This window comes from Fukomys damarensis, unplaced genomic scaffold (assembly GCF_012274545.1).
Source record: "Fukomys damarensis isolate Sample0158 unplaced genomic scaffold, DMR_v1.0_HiC HiC_scaffold_37, whole genome shotgun sequence".
Classification (NCBI taxonomy): Eukaryota; Metazoa; Chordata; class Mammalia; order Rodentia; family Bathyergidae; genus Fukomys; species Fukomys damarensis.
This window is the reverse complement of record NW_022900949.1, coordinates 25,442,712-25,458,507: the sequence shown is the minus strand read 5'-3', so window position 1 is coordinate 25,458,507 and position 15,796 is coordinate 25,442,712. Positions and strand designations below refer to the sequence as shown.

Here is a 15,796-nt window from a genome sequence, read left to right as displayed (position 1 = left end):
CTGCTTCCTTTATTTTTATTACATGCTATTTATCCATCCATCCATCCATTAAAAATAAAGAATCAAACAAAGTTTACTATTGCCAAGCATTTGGAAATCAAGCATAGTCTTACATTTCACTCCTTTCTGAGAGCAAAATAATTCTTTCTCTCCACAACTATAATTTTAAAGATACAGCATTACTATCACCTGACAATATAATGTTAATTCTCAAATGAGTGTTTCACATGGAGATCTGACAACTGACATTCTTTTTCTCGCAAAAGAATTAATTTTTAAAATCAATAAGCAAATGCACAGTTTGCATAGATTTTACACTGTTCTAAAATTAGGACCTATTGTGTGACCAAAAAGTTATTTCCATGGGTATACACGCAGATTGGGTATACAATGGACCCTTAACTTATGACCTTCATCAGTTCCCCAGGGCTGGCTGTAACTTAAGTTGGTTGTAAGTCAGTACAGCTGAGATCTGGATGTTTATCTGGGAACACACTATAGATAATAAGAGGCAGATGAATCTTCCACTTAATCGTCAGTTAAGCCACCATAAACCAGTATTTGGCAAAGTTTATCACTCATATGTTACCTGTACATTAAAAATAATTACTCACTTCAATTGTCTTGGCCAGTAACTGTGTGTGAGGAAAATTATACTTGTATACTTCATTAGCGACAGTGTTTACATCAATGGCAGCCACCACTTGTGCAGGTATAGAGCTTTCTGCAATGATAAACGTAACATCTTAAAAAGAAAAGTCCATAGTATCAGTCTGTTCATCATAGAGAAAACCCAAAATAGTGGGATTCAGTAGTATATTTCCATATGTCCTCAATTATCTAGCAGACCTCAGACTGTTAGTGGAGGGTCAGGCAGGGAGAACCAGGCATAAAGTAGAATATCTGCATAAGTATTTTTGGTTCATCTAACAGCATTCCAATGTTAAAAATAAGATTAAATTTTAATTGTTACTTCTTACATTTTCTTTCTTCTCACATGAAAAGCCACACTTAAAAAAGTTTTCTTAAACCAAAACATATAAAAAATACAGGAAGTGTAGTATACCCTAATCACCATCAAATTTGGAACTTTATAAATAAATTACCATGTACTCCTCTGCTCGGACCGAGGCAAAGCCGCTGCACCACTGAAAACGCTTTTAGTTATGCTGCTTTAAATAAGAGCTTTATCGAGATCCAATTCACGTGCCACAAAATTCACTTGCTTAAAATTTAGATACATTTTTAAAGGAAGTAAACAATTAATTGGTTTTTAAATGTAAAAATTTCACAGAACAAAAATTTAAAATTTTGACAGACCAGGAGAAAAATGAGAATAAGGGAAGTAATTATAAAGTGATACTTTACTGCTCATCCACCTTACTGATGAAGCATTTTCAAAATAGTTTCTGACTCATTTAACTTAACATATTCTTTAATGACAGTCAAAATTTGAACTCCGTAATTGTAGCTGCTGCTACTTTTTGCAGTTCCTACCCTCCTTCTCAAAACATGTACAAAACTATGTATGTATGGACCCTGTCACAATTCAGGAGAAAGAATTTTTAAAATAAAATTAGTTGAGACTTAACAGAGCCATCAGAGAAAATGTAACATTGCACAGTAGATCCACACAGCCTTCTCTTTAACAACCATTTGCTGCGTAATGGTTACTTATCATAGTGCAAACATTAAAGGGGCAGCACAGTAATAAGGAGTTATGGCTTAGGAAGAAGAAACCTGGAAATAAAATCCGATCACAGGAGACAAAGGGAGAGGAAAGGTTCACTAATACACGCTCAGAAACAATCACAACCTAACTCAGAGGCCTAGAACAGATGAGGCCAGAGAGAAAACCCTAAGAGACCTGCTGAAAAGTAACATCCCTGTGTCTTAGACACAAGTGACTTAAAACTCTGAGGCCCAGTTGGTAATAACAGAGGTAGCTGCCTCCAATTAAATTTAAATTTGGTAACTAGTTACTTGCCTTAGTATAAAAGTTAAGGATATAAATCATACCTTTGTCAAAGGGATCAGAGAGATCTTGAAATACAAATCAAGAAAGCTTCTAAACAAACAATGATTAGTTTGTAAAATCACAAAATTGTCATAATTACAAACTACGCTACAACTAATCCCTGCCAAGAGCTCAGAATTAAACTTCACTCTACTATATTATTGCTTTACTAAGTAAAATATACTCAGGATGATGTAGCCTGCTTGTATTTCCACTAAATATGCATCAAACAGGGAACACTTGGAGCTGGTTAACATGACTTTCATCTTTTCCAGGCTAGATGAAAATCCAAAGTGAAGTACTGAATCTATACTATAACTGATAATTAATTTTATTTTCTTGTATTACATGCCTGGAGGGAATAAACCCTGAGGAAAAGGGACTGCCAAGTGAGCGTTTCACGTGGAGATTTGAAAACTGATGAGCTGAACATTCTTTTTCTTGCGAAAGAATGAATTTTTAAAGTCAATAAGCAAATGCAGTTTGCACAGATTTTAGATTGTTCTAAAATTAGGACCTACTGTGTGACCTACAAAGTTATTTCCATGGGTATACATGCAGGTTGAGTATACAGTGGATCCCTGACTTATAAACTCGATCAGTTCCCAAGGGCTGGCTGTAACTCAAGTTGGATGTTTACCTGGGTACACAGTATAGATAATAAGAGGCAGATGAATCTTCCACTAACCTAATTAACCCAAATTGTTCAAATGTCAGGCCGGTCAAATGTTGCAGGTCCACTGTACCTTACCCAAACTGCTTAGCAACTAGTGTTTTAGATTTCTTAAAATTTGCATACAACATAGTAAGACAGATTAGGGATGGGATCCAAAACTAAAACAAAATATATTTATGTTTCACGTGCCCCTTATACCCATAGCCTAAGTATAATTTATACCATATTTTTGACACATCTGAATTTGTACTGCAACCCATCACATGAGGTCAGGTGTGGAATTTTCTACTTGGGGTATCCTACCAGTGATCAAAAAGTTTTGGATCTTGAAACATATGAGAGTTTGGATTTTTGGACTAGGGCTGCTCATCTATAGTAAGAAATTATGGATACCGATTCAACTTGCCCTTAAAAACAGAATTATTTTGGAGTATGAATGTATTTCTAAGAAAAAGTTATAAATAACAAAGGGGAAAAGCAAGTCTGTCAATTTGGTCAAATTTAAATCTAGCTCCAAAGGCAAGTTGTCTTGCTATTTTCCAGTATGCAATTCAAATCTATAGTCTCTGGCATACTTTGACATGTCTAAGTGAACATAACCCTATACAATTTTATCTATGTGAACTCTCTCACTGGAGTGAGCCAAGAATAGTAATTCTCAGAGCAGAGAGAGAATGGGGAAAGGGGACCCAACAGGATCCTTTGGTTGTATTGGAGGAGAGGATGTACTTTCATACTTTGATCTATTATTTCACCTGGATTTTATTCATGATATTTCAGTTATTCTGGATTCCATATTTATCGATGGGAAGCATTAAAAAGCAAGGTGTGACATCATAGAGAAACAATATAAATTATTTTAAAAGGTTGTCAGATTGGATCTGCAGGAAAAAGAAAAGGGCATCATCTTTCTATTTATGAGGAATGAATTTTAAAAGGCAAATTTACATTGAAATAAAAATAATTTTCTTTCTTTTTCTTATTACTCTTTGTAGGAAAGGAAGATGTAGGGAATAATTTCTGGTTGATAGCAGAAAAGATGTATAAGTTCATCACAATCTATCTGAGTTTCCTCACCAAATCTTTAGAAAACCCTTAATTGTCCATGCATAGTAATTAAAATGGGTGCAAATCAAAATTTACAAAGTGTAAATGTACTGTAATTCCAGTGCTCTGGGAGGCTGAGGCAGGAGGGTCCGAAGTTCACACCTAGCATGGACAACTTAGCGACTTAGTGAGATCCTGTTTCAAAAATAAAAAGGGTTGGAGATATAGCTCAGTGTGAAGGGCCTGGGTTCAATGCCCAGTACAGAAAAAAAAAAAAATTTTAAAGATAAATATAGAATTAATCAGCTCACTTTGAAATAAAAGAGTAATTTTATAAAATCGATTTCCTCCTCTCTCATGTACATATTTTCAGATCTACATTATACAGGTTGAGTAAGAACGTGCATTACCTCATTACAATCACACCTGAGACATTTAATCAGGTATGTTAACAATGACATCTAGCTGTGAAACAGATCAGGTGAATGCATCCAGTCAATGCCTACTCACTTCCATCCAGAATAATGGCTCAATTAGGAATAAAAGTACTAAGCAAAGACGTGGAAGGGTTCTGGATTAAAATCATTGTCAAATGTTTTTTAGCACCATTAGCAAAGTATATTTCTTTGTTCTTGAAAGGTTTTACATTTCAAAATTGTTAATAAATTATTTTGATGAATAAAATAAAAAACATTTTTTTCAAATATCCAGTTTCCTTAGAAATTCTGGGTCAAGACGTATTTTAGATTACTATTACCAACATCTGGCTAAACACAGGAGATCAACCAGAATGTTGTGGACCGATTACGTCCTTAAAAACACTGAGTGTGTGGATAGCAAAGATCACCCTTCTATTAGAGAATATGAAGAACTTCCTAATTTCTTCTACTACTCAATCTCTCTGAAATAAATTTTACTTCATCCCTATATAATGACTCAAAAATAGGAGTTCTAGTCACACTCTATCTGAAAAAATTATTGGCATACCCAACTAATAATTTCCCCTTCTCATCAATAACCAAAGATCAAACTCATTTACTCTGGCAATGCACCCAGCTTAAGGAAGGCATGCCACTCACTCCCTCTGAAGGTAGATGTGGCCATGGGACGCAGTTCAGTTTGGAAAGATATAAGAAGTGTACTCCACTCTTGGGAGGTCTTCTCACAGGGAGAAAGGAGGAGTTGTTTTCTAGCCTTTCTACGGTAGGTTTAGAAAACTGGAAGAATGGCTGGAATGCTAGTTGCTCCGTTAGACCATGAAGAGGAGGGCAGGCTGTGGGAGTGGTAAAACAACTAGAAAGAGATAAGGTTCTAAATGATCCCACAGCACCTCTGAAACAGCCCTGGATTACCACATCTAGGCATAACTGTACGAGAGACAGAAAGAAAGCTCTACCTTCTTTATGCCACTATTATTATGGATGTTCAAATACTGACAACTGAACTTAATCCTAACAGATATACAGGCAAAATTTTAACAAGAACTCAGTTGTCCAGATGGTTTAGTTGTTCAATGTGTGTGTGCAATGAGTTTCAGATGCATTTCCTACTTAGACCTAATCAGTTTAATTCCACAAACTACTGACTACTGTGTGCAAAGTATTGTGCTAGAACCTACAGACACCGACATGCAAAACTTAAATGTATGGAGGTCTCAAAGTTTTAAGACTAAACTACACTGTTTTTTCCCTAAAGTACAAGAATCCTTCCCTTAATGTACAAAGTGATTTTCCCTCTAATATCTCTTATGAAATCAATTTCCACCAAGCAAATACTATTTTCATTACTGTTTGAAAAGTCACATACATGTCCATTCTGTAAGGAGAAAATTAAGGGGCCTTAATTTAAGAAAATATACGTAAAAATTTAGAAAATCTATCAAAATATCATATTAAAAACAACTCAAAGATCTAATATGAACAATATTAACATCAATACTAAATAACATCATATTGTACTCAAAATCTTAAAAGCAAAACTGCAGCACAATGATGATCAATCTATTTTCTAATTGCACTGATCTCTTCCTACCTCCCTTTGCATGGCAAAACTTTCTCATGTAAAGGCAAGACAGTGATCAATAAGGAAGTTCTGTTTGCCCTTTGAAACAATGGCATCTTAGGCTATCATCTAGCAACAACAGACATGAATAAGTAGAAACATCCGTGTCCCTTGGGATAATAAAACAAGGGCCAAGCTTAAGTATTGAAAATAATTACAGAGGGAATATGAAACCTATTTTCAGACTTACATTCAAGCGTTCTTTGATTACTAGTCCATGAGCCCTTTTTACAAATGGTGTTTGGTATTTTAAAATAATGTATTGTCCTGATATTAAGAACTGCCTCCCTTCATCAAGTTTTGAAAACTATTAAGACAATCCCTTGGAAAGTGATATGAGATTATTTATTTTTAAATTGTATGTTGTTTAAAGAAAAAAACCTTCATTTGTGTTGCTTCTTTTGGAAAGTCCATTTTATAGAAACCACATGAATGGAGACTGTCGGTGTTCAAAGAATTTAAATTGGTATGTTTATTAATAAACTACACATATCAATATGTATAACATCAAATGTCAGTTAAAAATGATAGCTTCAAATGCTTTTTCTGAACTCACATCAGTAAATTTGTGCTTATGGGACTCTCCGGGGTCCTTTCTAGGTCCTAATCAAATCATTCTTTTGCTTAAAGCCTTGGGAGCTCACCACTGTCCTCCTGACAAAATCCAAACTTCTTAGCGTGATCTTAGCGTGTCCTTTCTTGACACTGTCCTTGACCAATCCCTTGACCAACCCTATGTTCTTCAGGTGCACCACATACAAACATAAACGCACTTCCCTCAGATAATACCAAGCGACGTATGGTGCCCAGATGGGTCATATTTCTCAATCCTGATGACTCTGCACAAAGTTTAGAGACCTATTTATCCTACACTGCCCAACCCCTGATTCTATCTCTCTTATTCTCAGGCAGGACCTCTCCTAGGGGTTTTCACTATGGTTACTACTGTGAAACAGTCTGGCCCCGAGTGCCCTTGTCACACTCTGTATTTCACATTTTTCCCAGGACACTGCTTCTCCCACCAGACTCTGTCATCTGACAGCACAGGCCATGTCTCATGTATCTGGGCCGTCAGTACCTAGATCCTACTGTAACTGAGGCCTCATTAAATGTTTCTTGGCTGAACAGATGCATGAGAATGAGCAAATTATGATTTCTAAATTCAACTCCTGATTGTTGTTGATTGCTGTCTTTGCTGTTCTGTTTCTGAGAGCACCACTAGCTTGAAAAGTATTTTGTAAACCTGTGTACATGACTTTATTTTCAACTTCAGTTTCAAGTAGACTGTTTAACATTTAGGTCAAATTTTTACCTTAGAAACACCTACAATGAAGCTCCTAGGCTGTCTTACAAAATTAAATTTCTCTTAGAAGCATTTTAAATACAGTACTAATAGTGTTAGGATCAGCCAATCAGTAAATATTTATGAGAGCACCTATGTTGTATTGGGCACTCTACTGAAAATACAAGATAAGTGGACATATGTTTTCTGTTGTGCCAGCATCCAGCCCCCTTTTCCTAATAAAAGTCCTAGATTTTCTTATCTTGTTCATTGTTAAGTGGCTCAGATGTCCCAAACTCCCCATGTGTAGCTTCTAGGAATGCATAGGTCACGTGCCTATGCCAATTAGTATGGTCACAGTGGTCTCGGGATGGGCACTGAACTCAAAACAAGCCAGTTCGGCACAATAAGGGGAAATCCTTAGCTTTTTCTTGTACAGCTAACAAGTCACTTCATCTTTCTTCCTAGCACAGGAAAGGTATAAATTCAGAGGTCAGTACAGTCATTTTGATGCTATAAGGGAAGAGCGCATATAAAAATGCACCCAATTCAGAGGGAACAAAGCCGAAACAGAGAAACCGACTCTTACTTATAGCCTTTGAGCCATGCCTTCACGTTCTCCAAGTCGAGCCTATATCTGAACTCCATCATTAAATGAGTCCATATTTACAATTTTTACATAAATCAATCTGTTTTGTCCTTTGTAAAAAAAAAATAGTTCTAATGGGCATTCAAGTGAAGGCACACTATTATATCATTTCCTCCTATGAGGAAATGCATTTCAAATTCCAACTTGGCAAGCAGAGCGATATAAATGTAAAATCCCTGTGAATGAGTAATAAACTACACATCTGCAAAATAGTAGCACTTCACTAGGTTGACATCCTTCAACTGTCAGAGACTGAGGTAAGACAGCCAGGAGTCCATAGGCAAGAAGAATTTCATAACGAGGCTACCCAATTAACTATCTGAACACACGGACACTACCCACAGCAAATATGGAGAGAGCTGCTTGCAAACTGTTATCTTCAATATCTTTTAAGAAGCACATATTTTCAGCTGTTCAATCTTATCAACTCTTACAGTTAGTAGACCTAGTTGTTCCACATCTGGAAATCTGCACTATGCAAAAATTTAGACAGGTATGTAAAGATTTAAGACTACATACATGAGTGGGAATAGACATGTTAAAAAGACACTCCACATATACTGACACAAAGTGAAACCCATAAGGTGCACTAACACAAAACAAGTTACAGACTATCTTGTTGATAACAGTAATGTCCAAGATTAGTAAAGCATGTACACTAAGACAGACAATAAAAGACAGGAACTCCCAAGAGGCTATTGTTTAGGGACAGAATTGGGGGAAGAGTTACTTCTTTTAAAATTTCTCGGATTATTTGACTTTTTTTTTATACAACAAGAAGGTACTACTTTTACAGTGGGTACAAAGCAAACAAAACAGTAATTTTTATATTGGAACAAAAGAATTCAACACTTTTTTTGGTGACCCCGAGAAATAACAAAAGTAAAACAAGTATCATATTAGAGAAGATTTACATGTATTCTAAAAACATGCCAGTTGAGTTGCCAACGTACATAAATCATTAAACAATTATAACTCACTGTAATATTTTATCCTAACAATTCAACCACAATCAAAATGAAAAACATAAGAATTAAACCATTTTCAGTAATTTCTAAAAAAAATCAGCAAGTAACTAGCAGATGGCCTAAATGTAATGCTGAAAGCTATTACTTAGATACTTACAGAATTTAAAGGATAGAAAGTGTTAAGAAGTAATGCAAACATACGTAATCCAACCAATAACAGATTTGAAAAATAAAGATTGTGAATGTTTTACATAAATTTGCTCTGATAAATGAACATTTAGAATGTTCCAACATCACAAAACATTCAGTGATCTTTGTTGATGCTACCTCATAATTTATAAAGTGACAATTTCTGACATATTCAGGGAAAAGTAAATGAAAATGAGAAGTGACATAAGTATCTACTCTGTATCTAGTTAACTGCAAATAAAATGTTTTAAGTTTAAAAAATATATAATTTCATTCATAAAGAGCCCCCAAACTAACCTAAGAAAAAACCCTGTCTAAATTTGTCCTGCCACTGTAAACCCTCTTCGCTTTATACTTAATCCTACTTGAAAGCTTATGCTTTTCACCTACTTAAAGCTTCAAACTCTATGCCACAAAATGCTATAATTTCTCCTAGAAGCAGGTCTAAAATTTTAAAAATTAAGTTTTGCACCAGGCCAGAAAATGTTAGGCATCAGACACATGCACATCAATGGTTTGTTTCCTCGTTTTTCCTTCCCAGGTCTCTAACTATATCATTCTCTACAGATCTTTCACCACTAAACCATATAGTACTAATTTTCGGTATTATTATTTTATTTGTTAGCAAGGTTTTTTTAGGAGTAGTTTTTTCTGTACGTAGAAAGATTGAGAGCCCCAGATGGTGGCACTTGTCTGTAGTCCTATAGGAGGCTGGGTCAGGAGGATCTGGAGTTCAATCACATTGGGAAAATTTAGCGCCTTACCAAGACACTGTCTCTATTCTTTTTTAAGCAAAGGGCTGAGGATGTAGGGCAGTGTGAAGGCCCTAGGTTCAATACCCAGTACCAAGAAAGAAAGAAAGAAAAAAAAAAGACTTAGGACAATGGGTAACTTTTTCTCTGTATTTGAATTCTAGGCCTGCCATATCTAGTGTGTGACTAGTGAGTTTCTTAGATTATAGAAGGCTCGGAGTCTCCACTGTAAAAGGATAATAGAGTACCATGTCATGGGTATTCTGAGAGTGAAATGAGTTAAGCCTATAAAAAGCTTAGTATCTGAACAGTAGTTGTGCCTGATGAAAGTTTGCTATCCTTGTCATCAAAGTGAAAAAACATTTCAAAAATGCTACGGAGGACTGGATGTGATACAGGCTCTCCCTGCAGATGTGAGCATCAGCTAAGGCTCACTGCTCCACTGACTGGCAGTATGCACTGAAGTGTTGCTGCTGACCTAAAACACAAATAATCAAGAACTCAAGGTAACATTTTCACCGAGCAAATCACATACTTCAAAATATTATATTATGGCCACACAGGAACACTACTGAATTAAAAAGTATGCCATTTTAAAAAGTAATCCAACAATATCAAGAATCTTCTCAATGTTCCTGTAGTACCATTTATTCATTCATTCAGCAAATACTGATCATCCATTATGCAACAAATACTATTCTAGGCACCAACAATACAACCGTGAACAAAATAAAACAGAACAAACAAAACCCCATGCTCATACAGAATACACTTTATAAGAGGAAATGGTCAATTGAGAAGATAGTAAGAGGTATAATGTAAAGGCAGTTTAAGTACCAAAGAAAAAATAAAACAGTAAAGGAAGTACGGCAGAGCATGCAATTTTTTGTATGAGTAACAGTCCAATGTGTCCTTGTTTCTACCTCCAAATATGTATGCACTAAACACATACATACACATGTACACACACAAAGATGTGCCTAATGAACGTAAGACAACTAGAATAAAAGTCAATTCTCCATTATGAGAACATCCAAAATTGGATGTATGCGGTCATTTTCATTATGCAGAAGTTTAAGTATGTACCTGAGACAGTCAGAGGGCTTCATGTTATATAATTTATAGTTTAGTTATACTTGCGTATTTTAAACAATACTGTGTTAGTACATTCATTTAGAAATATGGTCTTTTTATACTCAAATTTCATGGAACAAATTGATGCTACTTTCTCACATGCTTGTGTGTATGGAATAGAAACAAACATTTTTAAATGGAACACGTTTTTATTTTGCTTCATTTTAATTTCACAAGTTATATAAGAATAACTATGGGACAATGGCATAAAAAGGAAAAGTTTAAAATCACACGAAGACAAATATAAAAGAAAAATATCAAGCAGTTCAAATTCCAGACCCCTTCAAGTGATGCTCCAAAAATATCTGTAGTTGACTCAGATCTGCGTAGGAAAACACTTCATGATAACATACTTTTCTAAATCACTTACTAACATACCTCATCACAGTGGTTTAGGGTCTCAGGCTGGCTGATGCAAACAGACAAAAGAGTCAGAAAATGAACCACTAAGGAGTGACAAGTGAGAGGCTTAACATTTTAACAGAAAATATTAATGGCTGAGTAATTCTTAATAAATATGGTCAAGCACCAGGCAGGTAGCGAAAACTCAAACTTGAAACCATGAAGACCTTTAGACATGATGTGGTAGGGGTGACTTTTTGCTTTCAAGTCTGTCTCCTATATCTAACTTCATAGACGACAGCCGTGCAGCCAGATGTGTCACCTTAAACCGAATCTCATGCTTCTCCTGTTGTCGCATTTTAAAATGAGGAAAATGCAGAATCTTCTGTTAATATTAATTTACAGGTCTCTTTGCAGGCTCCACTGACATAAACCATGGCACTATTCTTCCTCTTCTTTCTCTAAAGGGCTGTTATTCACCAGAATGATTCCTATTAGGCAAAACTTTACAGATTATACAAGCAAAAATAGCATCTAAGTGTGCACAAGCAGTTCCTACAGGGAAACATGTATTTAAAAATGTGGTGGACACTGTCACACTTATGGCCACCTACACTAGTTACTAGGAATGGGATTTAGTACTCACCAATCACTAGTGTCCACCTGAGACTTCAATTCAAAAGCAGCAATGTGAAGAAATGAATGAGAAAATCCATCTTTTGTGAGGAAGGTAGTAGAAGCATCTACCGGGAAAAACTGGGGTGGCACTTATGGCACACTGTGCCCCACAATGTCAAGCAAGCTGTGACGTCAGTGTAGGGCTTCACTGGGCCAATCTCCAGGGCGCAGTCTGGGGAGCGCACCAGTTTACCTAACCTGATGTGAGGTGTCCTGTGGATTTCCAAGTGTCCTTTAACATTTGTTTTCTGTTTATGTTAACTAGAGAGTGCTTATGTTAACTGTGGTTTCAATTAAGATTTCTGTGTGCCAAAAAGCAAAAATAATTTGGGCTCACCCTCTGTCGTTTTATCCAAATTACAGTAAAATAACTATCAACTCAACAATAAACACAACAGTCAGCAGAGGAGAGCCTGTCACAGGAACGGTACTGTCTGAGAGGCTGTACAGGAACTGAGAGGAACAGTGCGGGACGTGGACTGTGTAGACACATAAAGATGAGTAAGTACACTCGTGAAATAAAGGAAAATGACATTTAGTAAATACAGAAGCATCTAGGTAGTGATTGTGATGATGCAAACAGCACACTGCCAATACTGATAAGGCTGAAAATTTTTAATGAGTTATTAGAATGACAGTACTGACTGATGTTAATCTATCATATTGCTAAAGTAATCAAATGTATTTTTATAACTAATAAGTCAGTAATATGAGAAAGAGATTTACAAAGCACATATGTGATAAGAGATTAATACTTAGAATATACAAAGAAGTCCTACAACTCAACAATTAAAAAAAAATTCCAAACTGGGCTAAGGACTTTAACAGACATTTCTAAAAAGAAGATAATACAAATGCACAATCAGTACATTAAAAGATGTCATCCTCTTTACTTATTAAGGAAATGCAAATCAAAATCATAGTCGTATATCAATATATCCACATTATAATGGCTGTTATCAAAAGAAATTGACAAGTGGAGGCTGTGGAAATGGAGAAAATGAAACTGTCATGGAAAACAAGTTTGGTGACTCCTCAGAGATTTAAATAGAATTATCATTTGATCTAGCAATTCCATTCCTAATTATATACCCAAAATAAGTGAAACCAAGAACCGAAAAGAAACACTTGTATGCCAACATTAACAGCATTATTTACAACCCAAGGGTCTATTAACAGATGAGTGAATAAAAAAGTTGTGCACACATGCAATAGAATATTATTCAGCCATAAAAAGACTTGAAATACTGTACTGATACATGCTACCACATGAATGAACTCTGAAAATACTATAAGTGCAAAAAGCCAGAAACACACAAAAAATACACTGTCTTTGATATGAGGTAATGAGGCTAGACAAAGTCATGGAAACAAAGTAGAACAGAAGCTATTAAGGACTAGTGGGGAAAGAAGATACAGAGTTTTTGTTTAATGGGTACAGAGCATCAGTTTGGGATGATGAAAAAGTTTTGGAAACCAATATTGACGATGGTTGCACAACATTGTGAATGCTCTTAATGCCAATGAACTGTACTCTTTTTTGGTACCAGGGATCGAACTAAGGACCTTGAGCTTGTGAGGCAGCCAGCAGAACCACTGAGCTAAATCCCCAGCCCAATGAACTGTACTCTTAAAGGGGCTAAAATAGTATACTTTGTCACGATAAAGAATTCCACTTTATGGGCTGGGGATTTAGCTCAGTGGCACAGCACCTGCCTCGCAAGTGCAAGGTCTGAGTTCAATCCCCGATACCAAATAAAAAAGAATTTCACTTTACACTTTAGAAATTATTCAACACTGAATGAAGTTCTACATGATTCCCATTGTTTCTTATGATAATGGTCAGAACCAAAACAACGGTTAAAAGGTGTGGTAGACAGTCCTAGACTAAAATACTAGCTTTACTATTAACTAGCTTATTATATAAATACAATAAACCAGGACAGAAGGTCCTAAGAAGTTGAAGTTAGCTGCCATTGTTGTGTCTTTATCATATAAAAACCACATGGAAAGCAGCAACACATTTTATTACAGATAATGGTAAAATTCTGGTACATCAAATAAATGAAAAAGGGAAGTCAAACCAGTGCGGGAGAAATATTTCTTTCAATATGATAAGGAGTGAATATCACTGATAAATGGACCGCAAATCAAAAGGTGAGAGAGCAGAGAGGTAAGGAAGGCATCGGGCTGCCTGGATTCCAGAAAAGGCCTCTCTGAAGGTGAAAGAGGCCACATGTTAACTGAGACATGTTAGAAGAAAAGCAGGTGGAGGGGGAAAGGCTGGGGTCACGGGAAAAGGCTCCCCTCTGGGTGGAGACAACAGCCAAAGCAAAGGCCAGAACACAAAAGTACTCCGTGGATTTGAGGAACTGAGAGGAAGAAGTGCTGTGAGCCTGGAGAAGTGAACCAGGGACAGAGCGGCAAGTGACGGACTGAGAGGGAGGGAGGAGCCAGGTCTCATGGCCTGGACAGATGTGACAATGACTCTAACCTCGGAGCAAAGCTACGTGAGCACGGAAGTGATGGCGTCTGGTGCACTTGCAAAAAGACCATTTCACTTCCACCTGCTTTGTACAAAATGGATGGAGTAGGAAGGCAGACTGCAAGCAAAGACAAGAGCTGGCAAACTACCTTAAATTAGAGATGACAGCATCTTAGATTCCCAATAGTAACAACAAAATACTTAAATCAGTCTGCATCGGTAAGAGGAGAGAATATTCCGTTTCATTACTCCAACCTAAGTTAGTTAAAATCACACATGCAAACTGGCGAAGGCTAACAATGGACAACACACAATCCCGATGAGTATGTTGGGAAGGCACGGAATTTGGTATCTAACCTACCAAACTCTTAAAGCGTTTTCACTTAGTAACTAGCACACAATAAGTCTTATTGTTGAATACATTAATATGAATTTTAGAAACCACATTTAAAGAAAAACAGGAATTTTGTTCAAAGCTGTAACTGCAGCACATTGTATTTGCAAAAACAAACAAAAACCTTAAGAACAATCTAAATATGCAACACGAGTGGTTGATGACAGCTTATGACAAAATATTATGCGGACTTTAAGATCCTGTTCATAATGCAGGCCTGTCCTCCTAACTACTTAGGAGGCTGAGGCAGGAGAACCCTTAGATTCCAGGGTGGGTAACCTAGTGAGACCCCTTGTCAATATTTTTTTATCATGTTGATTAAATGATTTCTAGATTTGGAAAATGCTGACATTTTAAAACCTTACAAAATTAAGACAGCAGATTAACTTTTAGTATAAATGAAGATAGGAGGCCATCAAATAATTAAGTAGTAAAAATTTTATACTCAGACTATAATCAAAACCTGACATTTGCTCAGAAAATTTATATTCTCATTATGAGATGTCGTCAGTATGTTACAGTGCTAGTCTCTCTAACCTGTAAAGGAAGATAACAATCTAAAACTCGAAAAAGGGAAGCTCGGAAAGTTTCACTTTTGTGGTTGTCTTAGTAACAAGAATAAACACACGCAAAGTTTGTCACTCCGTATCCCAAGGGCCTAGCATGGCGCCAAGAAATTCAAAGCCTCAGAATGCGCGAGATCCCGCTAATGATGAAGATGATGATATTTTGCGTGACTCCAATGTACTGGGTAACGCGCTTCATCTTTCAAAGTTACTGTCACACTTTAAAGACCAGGACTCGGGTTCAAACAATGTTAGGAAACGGGCCCCAGGTGACGAGGCAGCAAGACCTGAACTCAAGGCCGCACGCGGCTCTCTGGCGACGCGAGGTTTCTTTCCCCAGGCTTCGCCCCGATTTTCCCGCCTCCCCCGCAGTCCACTTAGGATTTGCCAACTTCTGCCTCGTAGCGCAGTTCTCCTTCTCGCTCACCCCACACCCACACACGCACGCGCACTCCGTGACGGCCGACAGAGTTAACCACCGGCTCGCTGGCGGCAGCGCTCGGAACCGCGCTCCGGTTCCTGCCTGGCCCGGTGCCCTGGGGTCGGACCAGAGCGG

At 36.9% G+C, this 15,796-nt stretch overlaps 1 protein-coding gene across 4 annotated transcripts in view; it reads right to left on the bottom strand.

Moving 5' to 3' along the window:
* The window catches only part of Trdmt1 (tRNA aspartic acid methyltransferase 1), a 42,117-nt gene that overhangs the window by 25,827 nt on the left and 494 nt on the right, over window positions 1-15,796 (bottom strand). For 2 of the 4 annotated variants that reach the window (XM_010607109.2, XM_033759358.1), the window contains exon 2: window positions 615-724. The exons of 1 other annotated variant lie outside the window; for it this stretch is intronic. In XM_010607109.2, the coding sequence (XP_010605411.1) occupies window positions 615-724 (110 nt within the window). Of the gene's footprint in view, window positions 1-614; window positions 725-15,686; window positions 15,791-15,796 lie in introns of those variants that run through there. One more of the 4 variants, XM_010607111.1, reaches the window with a different exon arrangement.